Raw genomic sequence first — 21920 nt, forward strand, 5'->3', positions numbered from 1 at the left:
CTTGTAGTTTGCTTCTTTTTTTTTTTTTTCTCCCCTCTGCACACAATGGTTTTTGAAAGTGTTATGTCTGTATGTATTTACTTCTTTATTTTCAGGCCAGGTGTGTTTTAATGCAAACCCCAGACAGCATATGCTGTTCACCAGGAACCCTTCAATGTACATCTCTTAATGGACACCATTCCAGTTTTGTGCCTAGCATGATCATTACTGAATACTCACAACTGTAAGAACCTAAGAATTTTAAAGAACACATTTTTACTGTTGTTTTCCTTTGGGGAGAATATATATGTTAACTCCTTTGGTTGCCACCATTCCGTGAAATGCAATTCAGAGACTACTGCAACGGTATAAAAAGCCAAAGTTTGTAGTGACTTCTTCTGGCTGGGATAATAATGTTAGTTAGTTTTCTATTGGATTTATGAGAATAAGAAAAATACCAGAAAGATCTCCTGTGTTATGTGTGTGTTTGGACTCTGAGTGCCATTTGGACTGTCGGGCATGAGGAGATCGCCACTGGGCAGGTCTGCCGTGATTCGGATTTGGGACTTGAGTGGCAGGGACATGTGACTGCTGTGCGAGGGTTATTTTTGGGATCTGGGTGTCGGCTTCTCGTCAGAAACCATAGAAAGTTAGTGGGAGATGCACTTGTGGAGGCTCAGAAAGCAACAGGCATTGTTATGTGAGTTTTTGAACTTTTGAACATGGGTTGTTGCTTCCGCAAAGAATTAAGTGGTGACAATGACAGTGAAAAAACTGGCCTGTTACAAAAATCAGTGGAGGAGAAGGAACCGGAGAGCAAGATAAGTACAACTTTATCTTCATTATTCAGTGCCTTTGGAGATGAGGAGCTTCCCGGTGGTGGACGCAGGGCCAGCTTGTGGGCTGGGGTTTTGGCAAGGCTGGCACGCAGACAGGGCCCAGCGCCTGGGCAGTTGCTGGACTCCTCTCCCGTGTCTGGGCTCTTTACTGGGTCTGGACATGTAGGTGAGGCTGACGGGAACCCTGACGTCACTGCTGTGGGGCATGGTGGTGAAGGTGCCCGGGGCCCTCCGTGTGGGGGCCTTCCTGCTGGTGAGGGGCCCTGCTCTCCAGCCCTGGCGCCCTCTGACCAGGGCCTTGGCCACCACCCTCATTGCCTCTGCCCAGCCACCTGGGAAAGCTCCGAGGTGGGGAACAAGGTGCTGGTCACTGTTCATATTGGTAGTGCTGCTGACTCCTCAGATCTGAGTGGTGAGGAGAGGGCAGGTGGAGGTCTTGTTTGTGGTGACTGCAAACGGTATAGGAATTCCCGAGAGAGCAGGTTTTACAGTATTTGTGCTGTTGATCCTAACGGCCCAGAAGGTGGAGATGAGCTGTGTGGTCATGCGTGTGAAACAGCTACAGCTCCCCAGAGCTGTCCAGCTGTCACCTCCGAGGGGGCCCACAGAGGGGCCCAGCTGCCAGACAGTGCTGGTCATGGGCCTGGCGGGTCGGAGGCCCCTGGGGCAAAGTTGCCCCTGCAGGGCAGGCCACTCCCAAGGGAGAGAGAGTGGGCTCTCGGTGAGAAAGCTCAATCTCCCTCTGCCCTGGTGAGTGACAGTGACCCACCCTGTGCCACAGACGTTGGTGCCTTGCTGGCACAGACCTTCGCCAGCTTCCCTGAAGCTGACACAGAAAGGAGCACATTCCGTAATGTGGGCACACTCCCCACCTTAAACATCCACACAGACACTGACTACCTAGTGAGTGCACGCACCATCCCTGAAGGGAGATTGGGTGGCAGTTCACAGCCTGGGGGTCTGGTGACTGATTCACAGAGTACTGTAATCAGTGGCGCTTCACATGTTGAGAGAGATGGTGATTGTGGGACTGTAACAGCTCATGCAGATCAGAGTTTAAACTCTGGAAGGGAAGGAGCAAGTAACTCTGCAAAAGCACTGAAAGGCAGCGATTGTTCCAGTTTAGATGTTAGTAAATCAAACTGCAGAATCCTTTCCGTAAGTCGAGATAGAATCAGTTTAAGTTCAGGAAGATGTATCACTTCAGGGACCTTTAGATTTCTTCCCACTCGTGTGAATTTCCAAGAGCCAGCCCCTCACAGAGGTGACGGCCCAGGGCCCTTGGTGCTTGAGGAGCAGCTCCCTGGAGACTGCACTGTGGAAACTGGACGCGGCCCAGATGCGGACAGGGCCGGCTTGTCTTTGCCGTCTCGGAACCATCCATCTTATCAGGATGAGGGTGACACTAGCGTTTTGAAAGATGACGCTTGTGGGAAGAGGGCTTCTGAGTGGAGAGCTGCCACCCAGGTGGACCTGAGTGTGAACACCAGGGCCAGCAAGGCCTGGGCCCAGGGCCGCAACGTGGCGTGTGCAGTACGGGCAGCAGCTGGGCCAGGGATGTCCCGAGACTCGCAGGGAGCACCTCCACGCAGCAAGTCCCTCCTCGGCTCCAGGTGGCCTGCAAGTGACCTCATTTCCTCTGCAGATGTTTTCACCTGCGCCGAAGAGGAGAGTGAAACAGAGGGTGAGATGTGTGTGAAGAGCTCAGGGAAGGACCCTCACAGACCAGAGAGTGCTGAGCAGGAACCCCCGAGAGCCAGTCACAGGGACACCGGGACAGCTGCCACAGAGAGGGTCCAGGGAGACCCCCGAACAGCCTTTGACTGGGAAGCAAATGCACAGAAATGCACAGCAGTGCCCAGTCAGGGCGTGCTTGCTTGTGTCAGTTCTGGTGAAGCAAAGAATTCTGACTTTGGGACAGCTCACACAGGAAGGAACGATACCTACCGAGTGAATGATGGCAGCCGTGAGGATCTCAGCCTTGCACCACCTGTAAGCCAGAGTTCGGCTCCAGGCGCGCAGGACTCGGAAGGCCTGCGGGTGAGCCCTGTGCACAGTGGTGGCAGCCTTCTGCTGAAGCAGGTTCTCTCCCAGTCAGCCGGAGACGCTCCTGAGGCCTCTGGTGGTCGCGCGTCAGGGCTGAGAGAACCAGAGCTGACGGGTGGAGAGGAGGAGGAGGCGCTCCGTCTGCAGGAAGGCGGTGGCGGCCCCGGCACTGCCAGCCACGCAGGCCTGTGTGGGACAAGTGCACACGCATGCCCTTTCAGCCAGAGGAGCGACAGGCCCACGGCGCAGGGACCTGCCTTACAAGGGGACAAGGGCTTGGTGGTCTCTGAAAGAGTGGAGTTAGGGGGTTTTCGTGCAGGGTGCTCCTGCGTGACTGGTGTTTACCCTGCCCAAGTGGACGGGCCGCAGGGGATTCCTGTCGTCCCATATGACAGCAGGGAGGTGGCTGTCCCAGATTATGAGTACCCTGCCCTGTCGCTTGTGTCTGAAGAGCTGTCTGAGGGGGATTTGCGGAGCCCCCCAGGGCATCAGCACCTCCAGTTTCTGAGTGCACTTTCCTGCTACCCGATGGCGGAGCTGGCAAGTCAGGTGTTTTCTGAGGGTCCAGCAGATGGTTGCCGATATCAAGTGGGCTGTCCATGGACTGATACAGTCATGAAAGATACCTTAGAAGATGAGCAGATCTTTAGTGAGGACCTGCAGTGTAAGCCCCAGGACCTGGAGATGTCTTTGTTTTGGATGGAAAAGCCTCCTTTTCAGCTACCAGTGGCAGAAGATACTGTCATTTGGGGATGGCGAGAGACAGGTGCACGCTTAGTAAGTATGCTGTATCAGTTTTTATTGTTGTGATGTGCTAATGTTTCATTTTGCTTTTTAACTTGGAATTAACAAAGATTTATTCTAAACAATTGTTAGTTGTTTCAGTGTTGTTATAAAACAAAGTTAGTATAGTATCAGTTTAATCATTTCCAAACTGCAGAGTATGGATTCGGTTCCCTCTTAGTGTATTGAAGCTAGGATCTACATGTGGGCTTGGAGCACTAGTGCCCGTGGTACAGGTCATCAGGCGTGGCTGTCTGTGGAGCCTACCCTGCCCTGTCTTCATCCATCCTGTCCTTGCCACTGGCTCCTTGTGGAGTGGAACAAACATTTGGCCCATTGGATGTTTAAAATCACTGCAGATGTAGGATACAGCATGCTTGGGGCTGGTGCACGGGGATGACCCAGAGGGATGTTGTGGGGAGGGAGGTGGGAGGGGGGTTCATGTTTGGGATCGCATGTACACCCGTGGTGGATTCATGTCAATGTATGGCAAAACCAATACAGTATTGTAAAGTAAAATAAAGTAAAAATAAAAAGTTTTTAAAAAAAGTTAAATAAGCAGGGTGACAATTAAAAAAATAAAATAAAAATAAAATCACTGCAGAGGGTTACACTTGGAGAACACAGAGGAGTTGAAATCTCTGCTTTCTACTGCTTTTGCATAGCAGCTGTCCAGGTAGGTACTCTTGGTGCTTTTAACTGACTCCAGGATGTCGGTTCCCTCTTCTCATCAGAAGCACCTGCAGGGCTCTGGGAACCTCACCACTCAGGCCCCACTGGTTTGGGAGAACCAAACCAGCACGTGATCCTGCACCGAGCAGGTCGTTTGAGCATCTTCCTAGAATTCCTGTAATAAATACAAACTTTCAAGAAACGGGAAATTAGTCTTGTTCTTGATGCAGCCCTTTGGGCACGTATGCTTATAGTAGCAAAATTGCATTCATTCAGTCTGTTTATTTTTAGTGGTTTTTGTTGTATTAGGCTAGAGAAATAGTAATAGTGAACAGATAGATGTGGCTCAAATATTATGCCTATTATATGGAAACAAGCAAGTAGAAATTAAATTCTGTAATTTATCTACTAACCTCCTTTCTTTCCATTCTATGCTCAGATTTGGGAGTTTTTCCCAAAACAGTTATGTTCAGGTTAATCAGTTTTATTCCTATAGTAGTTCTGGAGGCGAGCACCACTTAACCGCTTCCCTCAGTGGATATGGCCGACAGCTGGCCCCAGCTGTCCACACCTGTCCCTCAGGTGGAGCACACATGGCTCCTGCTCTTGCACGGGAGAGTGAGGTGCGTGTGCGCTGCTCTGAGTTAGCTGTCAGCTGTGCCATGTGCCTGGCAGTGTGCTCACTTGACACAGTACACTTACTGGTACTGCTTTTTGTTCAAAACTCCAGTCCTCAAAGTGCCTGTGCAGACATCTCATTAAGCTATAAGTAGCTGTTATTACGGTGTTTTACAGGTAACAAGCCAGAGTTATAGATGTCATGATTGTGAAGTCTTTGAATTGCTCTGAGTTGCTAAACTTAGTGCCAATCCAGGACTCGTCCAGGCTCACTTAAACTTTAGAAAATGGGCACTTCTTTCCCTTCCATATCTCACCTGACTTATATTCTCCATCTGCCTCCCCCTCCTTTGATACTTGGTGTTCTGGATCCTACTCACTAACTTGTCAGTGGGATGATTTTATTTCCTGGCCAAAAGATGTAAGTTTGTGAGTTGGTAGTTATTTATTTTTGTTAATGGAGCATAGCACTGAGGGGTAGTGTTTCTTTGAGTGTCAAAATTTGGGGATACTGCACTCTTGAAAGAGTAACACGGGTCATTTGTGTAGAATGGCTTTAGAATGTGGCCATTAAGGTCAGCTCACTGCTAGTTCTGCCAACTATTGCTTGGCCATGACTTTTCAGGGAAAAAATAAGACTTAGGAAGCCACACAGATGAAACTGGAGTTGTTGATAATCAGTTGGAGGTCCCTGTGACTGCAGAAAAATAGCTGCATTTTGAAGAAATGTGTTTAGTACAAGTTGTTTCTCATGTGAGTTACAAGAAGCTAATGAGCTCTTGATAAATGTTTTGTTTTCTTGATATTAGAACAGAGTTTTCTAATTAGGATCATTTTTGTGGGCGAGTTACTTAACCTTCCTCTGCCTTGGTTTCCTTACTTGTGTCATGAGGCTGTCATGACTCAACTCAGGTGCGTGCGTGGGGTGTGCCTGGCACCCAGCTGGCTGTCACATCTCCATTCTTGCATCCCCGTCATACCTCAGAATATCCCTCGAATCCTGACTCACTGCTGGAGATTGTGTGAAGCCCCTGATGGCTGATGTGGATTTGAGTGTTTCCTACTGTAGAAGTAGTCAGTTGTGCACAGGTAGTGTTCCAGTCAGCTGTGGCATAAAACCTTGCACAAGTTGTCAAATAGTAGAGAGTAGAATTTTATGTTATTACATCATGAAACATTGGTTCCTCCCACATGTTTCTCAGGCAGCTCCCTGCTGGGCTCAGGACTCCAGGTGTCAGTGTGCCCAGAGTGGACGCCTGGGAGCCTATGGGGAGGACAGGACATGCCTTGTGGGTGAACAGAGGGGGAGGAGCCTGAGGCCTGCGTGGCTCTCTGGATCCTGTTTGTGGGCAGTGTGCTTCCAGGACTGTCTGTGTGTGTGTGTTAGTGAGCTGTAAAATGTGTGTTGGTCATGCAGTATAGCCAACTGCAGGTGGTGCTAAAAACGAGGAAGACCTCATGCAAAGTGCAGGTTGGAGTTAGGAATTTAGAAAATGTATAGTGTGTCTATGAGGTCCAGGGTCTGTTCCGTGAGTGGAAAACTTGACGCGAGTCACATGGGAGAACAAGACTGGGTGTAACCAGAAGAGGTGAGTTATGAGAGTATTAGTATAGGAAAGAATAAAGGCATGAATTTGAAGAAAAAGAGAGCAGAGAGAAAAGGTGTACCTGCTGAGGGCAGTGGTGCCCATGAGGTGTGGAGGTTGTCTGTTACTGTGCTTGGTGCAATCCTGTCGGCCTTGTTCCTGGACCACCTCGTGCTGTGCCCGGCACTCCCTGAGGATGTCAGAAGTGTGTGTTGAAGACACAGGGGGACGTGCAGGAGCAGAGTCCAGCAATGAGCTGGAAGTTTAGATGTCACATAAGGGAGCTTGAAGACTCAGTGCTTCTTGAGGGAAACATTCTTGAAGGAGAAGGGGTACCCTGTTCTTTGCCCTGTCTGGTACTTAAAATTTAGAAGGGCTCCGGATCAGCCCTCATGTACGTGCCTGGTTCTAGGCATGATGTTTATTGTCCATGCCTTGAGTTATGGGCAGAGGATACTCTGTAACTTTATCCACATCAGCCTCTACCTAGGTTTCACAGTCTTCTCCCTGCAGGTGTCGATCATCCGGCCAGAGTGAATTTATTATGGTGGTTTTTAAGGTTGTTGACCCACACGTTGTTCCCTACTCAGCTTATCACAGTGCACTGGCTTTAGAGACGGCCTTTTTGGGTGGCGCCAGGAGGCTGCTCCCAGTGTGGAGCTGCTGCCTGGGCTCTGGGACCCGGCCTGTCCCCCTTTTGCAGCCCTGGCCCTGCTTGGTGGGATCGTGATGTGCAGTGCCTGGAGAATGCAGGTCGTGGCCAGGCTTGCTTAGGAATTGGGGTGGCTGCCCCAGGACATCAGCTTCTTTTAGATTTGGGGGACTCTTCAGGATTTGTAAGCAGGAGAGAGAAAATTCAAGGGTGGTGGTGGGTTTAGTGAGGTGTGCCAGGAAATACCCCAGCAGTCCCCAAGGAACTCAGAGGCGTGAGCCAGCCAATCAGACATCTGGGAGTGTTCTGACAGACAAGCCCAGGGAGTCGAGGGCCAGTGTGTTTGGAACAGCCTGGGGGCCATGTGACTGGAAATGGGCACAGTCACAGGGTGTCCGCATCTGGCTCCTCTCCACCATGACTCTTTCATTTTCTATTGCCTTTAACCTTTGGCAGTGTTCAAGCTTTATTTTAGAGTTTTATCCATCGGTTCTCAGATTTGCAAATCTTTGAATTGTGTTGGGTAGTCTGGACCAGAGAAATAACTGAGTCACCAGTTTAAAAAGTTAATTAAATACCCCATGAAGGCAGGACTTTCATTCCCATTTCTTGAGAGCCTTTCACTTGGTAAGAAATTTAACATCTGCTGGTGAGTGGAGTTCTGAATGCATCAACTTCGATCACTTTTGCATCTGTTGCTGCTGCTAAGTCGCTTCAGTCATGTCTGACTCTGTGCGACTCCATAGACGGCAGCCTACCAGGCTGCCCCGTCCCTGGGATTCTCCAGGCAAGAACACCGGAGTGGGTTGCCATTTCCTTCTCCAATGCATGAAAGTGAAAAGTGAAAGAGAAGTCGCTCAGTCATGTTTGACTCTTAGCGACCCCATGGACTGCAGCCTTCCAGGCTCCTCCATCCATGGGATTTGCATCTGATCTCTCCCTAAAAGTATGTGTAAATAGGTTCCGCCTTTTTCACATAAATTCTCTAGCATGGATGTGTTTTAACTCTGAATTAATAAGTAAAATTGCAGTGATTGGAATTTGGATACAAATAAACACATCGTATCTTTTCTTAGGTACCAACAGCCAAGGTTTCGGAGCTAAACCCTAATGCAAAAGTATGGGGCACTCCACTGTTACAGCTGGAAGCGCGTGGAGCTGCAGACGGCGGTGTGAGCACAGTCTGGGAGGCGTCCCCTGGCCGCGGCCACCTCGGTGAGTGGGCGGGGCTGGGCCTCTGCTCTGAGCTGTAGCCTTGTTTCCTTTGAGTTCACCTTTGGGAAAGTGTTTAAGATCTGTGTCATGGTTGGTGACAGTATTTACGAACCCTGAGGTCTCTCACAGTCAAGTTGAAAAGGTCCGTAACTGCAGATGTAAGTCTCTGTTTTAAGAAAAAGCTGTTTTCCTAACCCTTCCTCTTGGGTTGAAATTCTTAATTACAGGATTGGACACCAACGGTGACGGTGACAAAAGTCATGACAGTGTTGGGCTGTCAGATCCGCAGGAGTCAGACCAGACAGCCATGAGCACGCTGGGTCCGGACCACTCAGAGTATGAGTCACCGCCTGAAAGCAGTGAGACAGGTAAAGCTGTTTTATGATTTCATTTTCATATAGAGTATGGGCTGCTTTATGTTGCGCTTTTAGTTCTTTGTTCATTTCTTCCTCTTTTTTGTGTCTTCCTTTGTGGTTTGATGATTTCTTTGGTGGCATGCTTGTGTTCTTTTCTCTCTAGCTTCTGTGTAGCTATTGTAGGTTTTTAGATTTGTGGTTACAGTGTTCCTCATATATGTTGACCTGTAACTTTATCTACTTGTTAATAGAAATGACTGATAGTCATTTAAGTTCAGACACATTCTAAAAGATCTACATTTTTACTCCCTTCCCCCACATTTTGTTTTTTTATGTCATTTCGCATATTCTTTTCTCTCCCTTAATTGTATATAGTTGTAGTTGCTTGTATAGTTTGTATTTTAATCTGTATTCGACTTGTAGTTATAGTTGCTTCTACAGTTTGTATTGTAATCTGTATATGACTTGTAGTTATAGTTGCTTCTACAATTTGTATTTTAATCTATATACTGACTTACATAAATAATCTTTAGTCCTTGCTATGTGTCTGCCTTTTCTAGTGGGGTTTCCCTTTCCTATAGGTTCTTCTTTTCCACTTCGAGAAGACCCTTCAACATTTCTTCAGTGCAGGTTTAGTACTGATGAATTCTTTCAGTTTCTTCATGTCTGAGAAGCTCTTTAATCTTTTCTTCAATTCCAAATGATTATCTTGCTGGGTCTAGTAATGGAGGTTACAGGTCTTACTTTTCAGCCATTGATATGTATCCTGCCACTCCCTTCTGGCCTGCAGAGCTTCTGCTAAAAAGTCAGTTGATAGCCTTATGGGGGTTCCCTTGATTGTAACTCCTTTTTTCTCTTGCTTCCTTTAGAATCCTCTTTAGCTGTAACTTTGCCGTTTTAATTATGACATGTCTTGGTGTGGGTCTCTGAGTTCCATCTCATTTGGAATAGGACCCTCCATGCTTCCTGTTCTTGGATATCTGTTTCCTTCTTCAGCTTTGGGAAGTGTCCAGCCATAATTTCATCAGATGCATATTTTACCTTCTCTGTCTCTCCTTTTTCTGGGACCTCTGTAATGTGATTTTAGTATACTTGATGTTGTCCCAGAGGCCCCTTAAATTATCCTTATTTTTAAAAGTAGCTGAAGTGGCCCTTTGCTGTTCTTACTGAGTGGTTCCCGTTACTCTGTCTTCCCGATCACTTGTGAGTTCTTCTGTGCTGCTTGATCTGCTTTCGGTCCTTCCACTGTTTTTCGTTTCTGTTATTGTATTCTTCAGCTCTGACTGCTTCTTCTTTAAAAAATTATTTCCTAGTTTCTTGTTAAAATTCTCACTGTGTTCATGTATTCCTTTCCCAGCTTCAGTTAGCATTCTTATTACTAATACTTCGATTTTTTTATCTGCTATTTATCTCTATTCATTAGTTTTTTTCCCCTTTCATTTGAAACATACTCCTCTGTCATTGGTGCTGAGGCAGAAGCCTTGAGGGTGGGGTTAGAGCTGGTTCCATTCCCTCTAAATGTGTGCACCCCACCCCCTTCCTGCAGTGGCTTCTCCACACTAGTGGCGAGTAGGCCAGAGCACGAAGGGCTGGAGTGAGCTGGGGTGCATGCTTGGTGGCCCCAGCTCACCATCAGAGCCCCAGACAATATCCTGTCCACTCCTCTGTGTGCAAAGGTACTATCAGTGGCTACCGTCACCCTGTTCAGACATTGATGTGCTTTAAAAGTTCTGCCTGTTAAACCTGTCCCTAAACAATGTACCTTTCACTGGTTCCTTTGATTCTTCTGTAAACTGACTCTCCTGCTGATGCTGAGGTGAGGGGTGCCGGTCCAGATCCCTCAGGGGAATGTAAGACCCGAACAGTTCCCGAAAGGCAGGTCAGATTTGAGTAGGAGAAGACGAGACTGATGAGAAGGCCAAGCGCCAGGAGAAGTACAGACAGGAAACGTTCATGTTGAAATTGAGTCAAACCCAGGAGGAGGTGGTTCTTTGTGAAAGGAGTATTTAAAGCGTTTCAGAAGAAAAAGAAGGGAGTTCTCTTTTGGGGTGCAGGGTGTGGGCCAGCATAGAAATCCCCGTGGGTAATGGAACAGCAGTTGTTCACCTCCGATTTTGTTTCTGCCTTAATCTAAAAGACCAGTTTTAAGACCCTAGCAGACCTGAGGAATAGGCTGCACGCTTGTTATTGATGGTCAGATGGGCAAGGGTGAGTGCAAAGAATCAGCTCCCCCAGATTGGCTGCCAACACTTAGCAGAGCGGCTGCACAAGGACTGTGTTCAGGCCCCCATGTCACTGTCTAGAGAAGGTTGCATGACTGAGAAAGCCCGCCTTCCCTTTCTTACCACCAGCTGTAGGGTTACGTACGAAAGATACTTAATTAAGTACTGTGTAAGTGTTTGATGTTAAATATTTTGCCCTAGAAGAGGACCCAGAAAGACCTGGTCTGCACAGTTGCTGCTGACCTTTGTGACCACGTGCCCGTCTCCCCCTGCCCCCTCACTTCCCTCCTCACTCTGCCTGGATTACATAGATCATCATTTCAGCTACTTCCTTGCATCTAACTTCCTTCATAGTTGCTTAGCAGATGCCTCTGACTTGTTTAAATGTAATTATCTACCTACTCTGTCTGTTCCTGAGCAGATAGGCAGATGTGGCTGAAGAAGACAAGTGTTGAAATGTAGAGTGGTCTCATTTTCCATTCACGGTTTCAGACTTGCAGGGGCCTCTGGCCCCACAGTGCAGCAATCGAGCTCCTGCATGGCCATTTCACACCTGCCAACCTTGGGGGTGTAGAGCACTAATGAGGCACCACTAGTGTACTGTAAACATCACGTTTGGAATATCCTTGCTTTCTCTGTAAGCTTTATTTTCCTTAGCTTGAAGCAGTATTCAGATCATTCTAGAACTGACTCGCTGATTCTTCCAGTTGGACTTGCTGGGTAGACACCTGAGAAACCATCTCCAGTCATGGCAGAGTCGTGCCAGCTGCCACGGAGACCGCCTGTGCCCTTCCTCCTGCCTGTACCCTGCCTCAGCCAGCCACTCATCTGCTTTCTGTCACTGCACTTTAGTCTGGAATTGTATGTAAAGAGAGTTTTACAGTATGTGCTCTTTTTGTGAGGCTTTTTTACTTACTCGTTTTGAGATTCATTCAAGTGGTAACATTTTGGGGCCTTGACTTTTTGGACCTAGTAGTGTTCCATTCCATTACCTATCATAGTTTGTTTTTTTATTCACCTGTTGATGAATATTTGGATTGTTTTCAGTTGGGGCTCTTACAAATAAGGCTACAATGTACATTTATAAACAAGGCTTTGTGTGTACATCTGTTTTCATTCCTTTTGGGTAAATACCCAGGAATGGAGTAGATGGGTCATCCACTAGGCATTGGCTTATCTTTTTAAGAAATGGTAGAGCTGTGTTCCATAGCTGTCCCCTTGCACCCCCACTTGCAGTGGTCACAGCTTCTGCTGCTCCACACATTGCTGGCACTTGATACCATCAGTCTTTTTAATGTTAACCATTCCAGAAGTTTGGTAGTAGAAGCTTCCTGTGGATTTATTTCACATTTCCCTAGTGACTAATGGTGTCAAACATCTTTTCAAGTGTGTATGTTTCTTCAGTGAAGGGTCTGTTCAAGTCTTTTGCCTATTTTCTTAATTGGATTGATTTATTATTGAGTTGAGAGTTCCTTGGACAGAAGTCTTTATCAAGATGTAACTTGAAATACATCTTTCCAGTCTGTGTGTGGCTTGTCTTTTTGTTCTCCTAATAGTATCTTTTGAAAAGTAAAAGTTTAAAACCTTTTATATTGTCGAGTTATGGACCTTGCTTTTCATGTTATTCCTACAAAATTTTAATCCAGGGTCACAAATGTTTTCTGCTGTGTAAGTTGTATTTTTTTTTTTATTTAAAATTTATTTTTGGCTGCACCAGCTGTTCCATCGCTGTGCACAGGCTTTCTCTAGTTGGGGCGAGTGGGAGCTGCACTTGGTTGTGGCATGTACTTTCCCCTGGTGGGGTGGACCTCAGTAGTTGCAGCACTCAGGCTCAGTCAGAGCTGCTCTTGGTTGCTGTACCTGGGCTCTTCTCTAGGGGCGTGGACTTCAGTAGCTGCAGCACTTCAGGCTCAGTAGTTACCGCCTGAGGGCTTAGTTGCTCTGCAGCGTGTGGGATCTTGCCAGACCTAGATCAAACCCATGTCCCATGCATTGGCAGGCAGATTCTTAACCATTGTACCACCGGGAAAGTAACAGTTAACATGGTTTTACATTTTTTAGGTCTGTGGTCCATTTTTAATTAATTTTTGTATGTGGTGTGAGGTGTGAAGCAGAGTTCTTCCCCTCCCCCCAGCACATGTATTAATAGATACGCAGTTGTTCCAGTAACATTTGTCAGACAGACTCTCCTGCCCTTCCCCACTGCACTGCCTTTGTCAGAATCATTTGTCCCTGAGTATGTGGGTTTGTCCCTGGACTGTCTCTTCTTCATCAGTCTGTTTGGACAACAAAACCACACTGTTTTAATCACTGTAAATAATTCTTTTAAAAGCAGGTAGTATTATTTAGCCTTCCAATTTTGTTCTTTTTCAGACTTATTTTGGCTGATCTAGGTCCTTTCCGTTTCCATGCACATTCAGGTGACCTGATCAATTTCCGTAGCATGCTGAGATTTTTATTGGAATTTCATTGACTCTGTAGATGAGTTGGAGAAGATTGACATCTTGGCTTGCTGTCCATGATGTGGTATATGTCTGCTTGTTCAGATCTTTAGTCTCTCTTGACTGTATTTTTCCCTGTATGTTTCAGTTTTCAGTCCTCTGGCTTTTCGCATCTTCCATTCAGTTTATCATTCAGTATTTCATATTTTTTGGTGCTATTGTAAAAGTGTGTGTTAGTCACTTAGTTGTGTCTGATTCTTTGTGACCCCATGGACTATAACCTACCAGGCTCCTTGGTCCATGGGAGTCTCCAGGCAAGAATACTGTTATAAGTGGTTCTTAAAAATTCAATCTGCAACTATTTGTTACTAATAGATAGAAATATATTAACTTTTATAAATTGATATCATACCCTGGACACTTATTAAGCTCACATATTAGTTTTAGAAACTTATTTTGTAGATTTCATTGGATGTTCTACATGGACTGGTGTTAACCTGTGAATAAATCCAGTTTTATTTCCTATCCAGTCTAGTTCCTTTTATTCCTTTATCTTGCCTCATTGTACTGAAAGAATTTTCATTACAGAGGTGAACAGATGTGGTAAGAGCAAATGTCTGACTGATGGGGGGCGGGGGTGGGCATTGTCTTTTGCCATTAAGTACAGTGGTGCTCTTGGTTTTGTGTTTGTGGCCTTTGCTGGGCGGACCAGATCCCCTCTGTTATACGGTCTGCTGAGAGTTTTAAGGAGGAACAGTTAAAGAGGAATTTGTCAAGCTTTTTCTTCATCTGTGGCAATGATTGTATTATTTTTTTTTTGTATTGATTGTATTTTGTGTGTGTGTGTTAAGATTAATTACATTGATTTTTTAAAAATGTTTAACCAACCTTAAATTCCTGGGGTATGCCTTACTGCGTCAGGATGTAATACATTTCTCATATATTATTGGATTGGATTGGCCATAATTCTGCTTAGGATTTGTACGCCTGCGTTCATGAGGGATGTTGGTCTGTAGTTTTATTTTGATGTTTTCCCTCCTACTGAATTTTTGGGAAGAGTTTATTTCTTCTTTAAGTGAAAAATGAAGCCATCCGAATGTAGAATATTGATTGTGAGAAAATTGTCAGCTACAGTTTGTTTGGTTTTTTATATAGGGCTACCCAGGTTTATTTCTTCTTGAGAGAGCTTTGGTTTCTTCTGTCTTTACTTACATATTTTGTCCATTTCATCTAAATTGTCCAAGTTATTGCATAGAATCGCTCACAGTACTCTTATTTATCCTTTTAGTATCTATAAAACTTGTTGTCATGTCATAGCACTCATTCCTGTTGTTGGTAATTCCTGTCTTCTCTCCCCCTCTCCCCGTAGTCAGTCTGGGTAGACGTTTGTCAATTTTATTCATCTCAAAGAACCAGTATTTGGATAATAAGTCAGATCCTGTAGTCTCTGCCTTTAATTTAGGCATTTAGAATGTTAACCTTTACTATGATAATTAATATGGTTAGATTTGAGTCTCTCACCTTGCTATTTGTTTGAGAATAGCTTTCGACTTACAGGAAAATAGAGCAGATAGAGTACAGAGAGTTCCCATAGACCCAGCATTCGTTTTCTCCTGTTAACACCTTATATTCATATGATGCATTTGCCGCAGTTCCTGAACCAGGATTGGTACGTTTCACCTATTGACATTTTTCTGTCCCAGGACATCATGTTACATGTAGTGAGTGACTTGTGTTCTTAGGCTCTCTTGCCTGTAACAGCTTCTCAGACGTTACTTGTATTTGATGACCTTGATAATTTTGAGGAGTACTGCTCAGTTATTTTGCATGATACTGGAAAATATGTGTGATGTTTTTCTCATCATGGTGGGTTTGAGGGAAGGAATACCACAGAAGTCAAGAGCCGTTTTCATCCCATCACATTAAGAGTACATACTGCCAGCATGATTTATTGCTGCTGTTGTTGACCGTGACCAGCTGGCTGAAGTAGGTTTATTATTAGCTTTCTCAACTGTGAAGTTACTCTTTTTTTTCCCTCTACATGTGGTCCTGTCACTGTGCCAGCCTACACTTCAGGAGTGTCCATGAGGTGTTCATGAGGGCAGAGCAGGAGGCATGAGCTCCTTCCTTCCTTTGACGTGATCCTTCCCCGGCCTCAGGGAGTCCTCGTGCCTGTGCTATGCAGGGAACATGCGCCTGCCTCCAGGGCTCCCTTGCACCTCTGGGTGCCCTCCTGGTGTGCTCTGTCCCTGCATTGTCCCACACCCTGGACTCAGGGACCCTCGGGCTTCTGTCTGCTCCCTGAGCCCAGGCCATCCTTGTGTCTCTTTCAGGAGTTAATGCTCTACATCTAGAAAACTGGTTCGTTTGTTTTTTTAATAAAAAAGATATTTAAAACCCACCACGTGCCAGATGTACTTGGGACTCAGTTCATACGATTGGCGAAAGCTCCTGCTCTCTGGGTGCTTACATCCATTCAGGCAGAGACAGACTGTCGTCATACACAGAATATACTTATGTTCACATTATATAAAGTGAGAAGACAGGTCATGATAAGTAAAGTGGTGGGAGGTTACAGTTTTTTTTCTCTTTTTATTTAGGTGTAATTGACAAGTAAATGTTAATTATACTTATGGTGTAGAGCAACATGATGGTTTAATAGCTATCACCTCACATACTTTTTTTTCCCATTGGAATGCTGAGAACACTTAAGATCTACTGTCTTAGCAAAGTTCAAGTATAGAGTACAGCATTATTAACTATAGTCACCATGCTGTACAGTAGATCCCAGAGCTGATACCTTAGAACTGAACGTTTGTATTCTTAAACCAGCATCTTTCCGTTTTCTGCCTCCAACCCCTGGCAGCCATGGCTCTACGCTCTGGTACTCTGTGTTCACAGCTTTTTTAGATTCCTCATGTAAGTGGCATCGTGTAGTTTTGGGGGGTTCTTTCTGACTTATTTCACTTAGCACAGTAGTCTCTAGATTCATCCATGTTGTTGTATATGGCAGGGTTTCTTGTGGAATCATATTCCACTGTGTATATATTGTGTGTGTATACTTGCTTAGTCACTAAATAGTGTCTGACTCTTTTGTGATCCCATAGGCGCCTGCCTCTAGGGGTTTCCCACGCCTCTGGGCACCCTCCTGGTATGCTCTGTCCCTGCATTGTTCCACACCCTGGACTATATATAGATACACACACACAGAGACACATTTTTAATCCATTCATCCATTGATAGACATGTGGAAGGTTTCCATGTCTTGGGTGTTATAAATAATCCTTGTGAACATGGAGGTGCAGGCAGATCTTTGAGACTCTGAGTTCCTTTCTTTTATGTGTATGCCCAGTAATGGATCATGCGGTTGTGCTATTTTAATTTTATGAAGAACCTCCACACTTTTCCATGGTGGCTGTGCCAGTTTACGTCCCCACCAGTAATACACGGGGCGGGGGGTGGGGCGGTGCTCCCTTTTCTTGACATCCTTCCCACACCTGTTATTTGTTACCTATTTTTTTGGATAACGACAGTTATGACAGGTGAGCAGTGATCCTCATTTTGGTTTTTGACTTGTGGTCCCCTAATGATGAGATATGTTGAACATCTTTTCATGTGCTGCTTGGCTCTCTGTATGTCTTCTTTGAAAAACTCTGTTTAAGTCCTTTACCCATTTTTTCTTTTAATCATAGGTGGTTTTTTGTTTTTTTCTTTTGCTACTGAGTTATATGAGTTCCTTATGTATTTTGAATATTAGCCCCTCATCAGGTACATGATTTGTCAATATTTTCTCCTGTTCAGTAGGTTGTTTTTTTTTTTCATTTTGTTGATTGTATCCTTTACTGTACAAAAACTTTTTTTTTGAAATTAAAAAAAAATTTTTTATTGAAGGATAATTGCTTTACAGAATTTTGTTGTTTTCTGTCAAAGCTCAACATGAATCAGCCATCAGTCAGTTCAGTTCAGTCGCTTAGTCACGTTTGACTCTTTGCGACCCCATGAATCACAGCACGCCAGGCCTCCCTGTCCATCGCCAACTCCCAGAGTTTACCCAAACTCATGTTCATCGAGTTGGTTATGCCATCCAGCCATCTCATCTTCTGTCGTCCCCTTCTCCTCCTGCCCCCAATCCCTCCCAGCTCAGGGTCTTTTCCAATGAGTCAGCTCTTCGCATGAGGTGGCCAAAGTATTGGAGTTTCAGCTTCAGTGTCAGTCCTTCCAATGAACACCCAGGACTGATCTCCTTCAGAATGGACTGGTTGGATCTCCTTGCAGTCCAAGGGACTCTCAAGAGTCTTCTCCAACACCACAGTTCAGAAGCATAGGTATACATATATATCCCCTCCTTTTTGAACCTCCCTCCCATCTACCCATCCTACCCCTCTAGATTGATACAGGACCCCTGTTTCCTGTTGAGTTTCCTGAGCCATACAGCAAATTCCCATTGGCTATCTGTTTTACATATGGTAATGGAAGTTTCCATGTTACTCATTCCATCCATCTCACCCTCTCCTCCCCTCTCCCCATGTCCATAAGTCCATTCTCTATGTCTGTTTCTCCATTGCTGCCCAGTAAATAAATTCTTCAGTACCATTTTTCTAGATTCCGTGTATATGCATTAGAATACAATATTTATCTTTCTCTCTCTGACTCACTTCACTCTCTATAATAGGTTCTAGGTTCATCCACCTCATCAGAACTGACTCAAATGCAATCCTTTTTATGGCTGAGTAATATTCCATTGTGTATATGTACCCCAACTTCTTTATCCATTCATCTGTCGATGGACATCTAGGTTGCTTCCATGTTCTAGCTATTGTAAATAGTGCTGCAGTGAACAATGGTATGCATGTGTCTTTTTCAATTTTGGTTTCCTCAGGTATATGCCTAGGAGTGGGATTGCTGGATCATACGCTGGTTTTATTCCTAGTTTTTTCAGGAATCTCCATACCGTCTTCCATAGTGGGTGTATCAGTTTACATTCCCACCAACAGTGCAACAGCGTTTCCTTTTCTCCACACCCTCTCCAGTATTTATTGTTTGTAGACTTTTTGATGATGGCCATTCTGACCGGTGTGAGGTGATATCTCATTGTGGTTTTGTTTTGCAGTTCTCCAGTAATGAGTGATGTTGAGCATCTTTTCATGTGTTTGTTAGCCATCTGTTTGTCTTCTTTGGAGAAATGCCTGTTTAAGTCTTTTCCCACTTTATGATTGTTTGTTTTTTTGGCATTGAGTTGTTTGTGCTGCTTTTATATTTTGGAAATTAATCTTTTGTCAGTTGTTTCATTTGTTATTATTTTCTCCCATTCTGAGGGTTGTCTTTTTGCCTTGCTTATAGTTTCCTTTGCCGTGCAACAGCTATTAAATTTAATCAGGTCCCACTTGTTTACTTGTTGTTTTTTTTTTTCTCATGTTACTCTAGGACATAGGTTATAGAGGATCTTGCTTTGATTTATGTCATCGAGTGTTCTGCCTGTGTTTTCCTCTGAGTTTTATATTTCTGGTCTTACATTTAGGTCTTTAATCCATTTTGAGTTTATCTTTGTATGGTGTTAGGAAGTGTTGTAATTTCATTCTTTTACATGTAGCTGTCCAGTTTTCCCAGCACCATTTATCGAAGAGGCTGTCTTTGCCCCATTGTATATTCTTGCCTGCTTTGTCAAAAATCAGGTACCCAGAAGTACATGAGTTTGTTGCTGGGTTTTCTACCTTGTTCCATTGGTCTATATTTCTGTTTTTGTGCCAGTACCGTACTATCTTAATGTCTGTAGCTTTGTAGGATAATCTAAAGTCAGGAAGGTTGATTCCTCCAGCTCCATTCTTCTTTTTCAAGACTGCTTTTGCTATTTGGAGTCTTTTGTGTTTCCATATGAATTTTGAAATTTTATGTTCTAGTTCTGTGAAAAATGCCATTGCTAATTTGATAGGCATTGCATTGAATCTGTAGATTGCATTTGATAGTATAGTCATTTTCACAATATTGATTCTTCCTACCCAAGAACATGGAAAAATCTCTCCATCTGTTTATGCTGTCTTTGATTTATTTCATTAGTGTCTTATAATTTTCTGTGTACAGTTCTTTTGTCTCAGGTAAGTTTATTCCTAGATATTTAATTCTTTTTGTTGCAATGGTGAATGGGATTGATTCCTTAGTTTCTCTTTCTGATTTTTCATGTTGTATATAGAAATGCAAATGATTTCTGTGTATTGATTTTGTATCTTGTAACTTCGCTAAATTCACCAATAATTAGCTCTAGTAATTTTCTGATAGTGTCTTTAGGGTTTCATAGGTACAGTATCACGTCATCTGCAAATAGAACTTTACTTCTTCATTTCTAGTAATTTTCTGATAGTATCTTTAGGGATTCCTAGGTACAGTATCTGGAGAAGGCAATGGCACCCCACTCCAGTACTCTTGCCTGGAAAATCCCATGGATGGAGGAGCCTGGTAGGCTACAGTCCATGGGGTTGTGAAGAGTCGGACATGACTGAGCGACTTCACTTTCACTTTTCACTTTCACGCATTGGAGAAGGAAATGGCAGCCCACTCCAGTGTTCTTGCCTGGAGAATCCCAGGGACGGTGGAGCCTGGTGAGCTGCTGTCTGTGGGGTCGCACAGAGTCGGACACGACTGAAGCGACGCAGCAGCAGCAGCAGCAGCAGCAGCAGCAGCAGCAGCAGCAGCAGGTACAGTATTGTGTCATCTGCAAACAGTGCGAGCTTTACTTCTTTTCCGATCTGGATTTCATTTCTTTTTCTTCTTTGATTGCAGTAGCTAGGATTTCAAGAACTATGTTGAATAATAGTGGTGAAAGTGGACACCTTTGTCTTGTTCCTGATCTTGAGGGAATCCTTTCAGTTTTTCACTATTGAAAATAATGTTTGCTGTAGGCTTATCAGAGCTTCCCTGGTGGCTCAGACGGTAAAGCGTCTGCTTGCAATGCAGGAGACCCAGGTTCGATCCCTGGGTTGGGAAGATCTCCTGGAGAAGGAAATGGCAACCCACTCCAGTACTCTTGCCGGGAGAATCCCACAGACGGAGGAACCTGGTAGGCTACAGTCCACGGGGTCGCAAAGAGTCTGACATGACTGAGCGAGTGCTTTGCCTTTTTTGCCTTTTGTAGGCTTATCATATATGGCTTTTGTTATGTTGAGGTGGGTTCCTTCTATGCCCATTTTTTGAAGAGTTTTAATCATCAATGAGTGCTGAATTTTGTTACAGGCTTTTTCTGCATCTATTGAGATTATCATATGATTTTTATCTTTCAGTTTTTTAACATGGTGTATCACATTGATTGATTTGCATGTACTAAAGAATCCTTGCATTCCTGGAATAAACCGAACTTGATCATGGTGTATGAGCTTTTTTTTTTTTTTCCCCAAGAACTCAGTGTTTTATTTCACCATTTCCTGCATTTGAAGTACTCCTTGATGACATCCTTGGCCTGGGACTCTTTGCCATAGTCCTTAACCACCACACAGCTTCAACCAGCTACTTCATGGGGTTTTCCCTCTCTGTCAGTTTTACAGAGGCCTACCCGTTCCCTAGTTTCTTGTTGTCATCAACGTTAATCAGGTTGATTTGATGCTTAACACAAAGGACCTCCACCAGCTTGAAATACATAGGCTCATCACAGTTGGATGCAAGCACACGTACACGGGCTTGACGCTTGTTTAAGGCTTTGGCAACTTTGTGAATTCCACATGCTAAGCCATAGTGGATGAGGGCGGTGTTCAGCACCTCTTGCAGAGCAGTATTAATGTCCATTACACCTCCAGCAGCAGTGCCTTCCTCAGCCATGGCGGTGGGTTATAGGTGGAGCCGAATCTTTAATGCACCCGAACCTCCCCCTCTGCGTGGCTCCATGGCAGTAGGGAAAGAGCGAGCTTTTTGATGTGTTACTGAATTCTGTTTGCTAAAAGTTTGTTGAGGATTTTTGCATCCATGTTCATCAGTGATATTGGTGTGTAGTTTTATTTTTTTGTGCTGTGTTTGTCTGGTTTTGGTATCAGGGTGATGGTGGCCTCGTAGAATGAGATTGAAAGTGTTCCTTCCTCTGCAATTTTTTGAAAGAGTTTTAGGATAGGCATTAGATCTTCTCTAAATGTTTGATAGAATTCTCCTGTGAAGCCATCTGGTCCTGGGCTTTTGTTTTTTGGGATATTTTTTTATCACAGCTTCAATTTCAGTGCTTGTAATTGGATTGTTTGTAATTTCTATTTCTTCCTGGTTCAGTCTTGGGAGATTGAACTTTCCTAAGAATCTGTCTGTTTCTTCCAGGTTATCCATTTTATTGCCATATGGTTGTTCATAATAGTCTCTTACAGTCCTTTGTATTTCTGCATTGTCTGTTGTGACTTCTTTTCCATTTCTAATTTTGTTGATTTGATCTTTCTCTCTTTTCTTCTTGATGAGTCTGGCTAAAGGCTTGTCAGTTTTGTTTATGTTCTCAAAGAACCAGCTTTTAGTTTTATTAACCTTTACTGTTGTTTCTTTCATTTCTTTTTC

The 21920-nt window shown here is 44.5% G+C and overlaps 1 protein-coding gene and 1 non-coding gene across 5 annotated transcripts in view; both read left to right on the forward strand.

The window, feature by feature from the left end:
- Nucleotides 1-21920, forward strand: part of LARP4B (La ribonucleoprotein 4B) — an 84407-nt gene that overhangs the window by 37859 nt on the left and 24628 nt on the right. For 2 of the 4 annotated variants that reach the window (XM_052651362.1, XM_052651360.1), the window contains exons 1-3: nucleotides 635-3641; nucleotides 8252-8390; nucleotides 8618-8758. In XM_052651362.1, the coding sequence (XP_052507322.1) occupies nucleotides 702-3641; nucleotides 8252-8390; nucleotides 8618-8758 (3220 nt within the window). In that variant the 5' untranslated portion in view covers nucleotides 635-701. Of the gene's footprint in view, nucleotides 1-634; nucleotides 3642-8251; nucleotides 8391-8617; nucleotides 8759-21920 lie in introns of those variants that run through there. The other 2 variants (XM_052651361.1, XM_052651363.1) reach the window with 2 other exon arrangements.
- On the forward strand, nucleotides 20316-20387 carry TRNAC-GCA (transfer RNA cysteine (anticodon GCA)). The gene has a single exon. It is a non-coding gene; the product is annotated as a tRNA-Cys (tRNA).

Source organism: Budorcas taxicolor, chromosome 13, assembly GCF_023091745.1.
Source record: "Budorcas taxicolor isolate Tak-1 chromosome 13, Takin1.1, whole genome shotgun sequence".
Taxonomy (NCBI): domain Eukaryota; kingdom Metazoa; phylum Chordata; class Mammalia; order Artiodactyla; family Bovidae; genus Budorcas; species Budorcas taxicolor.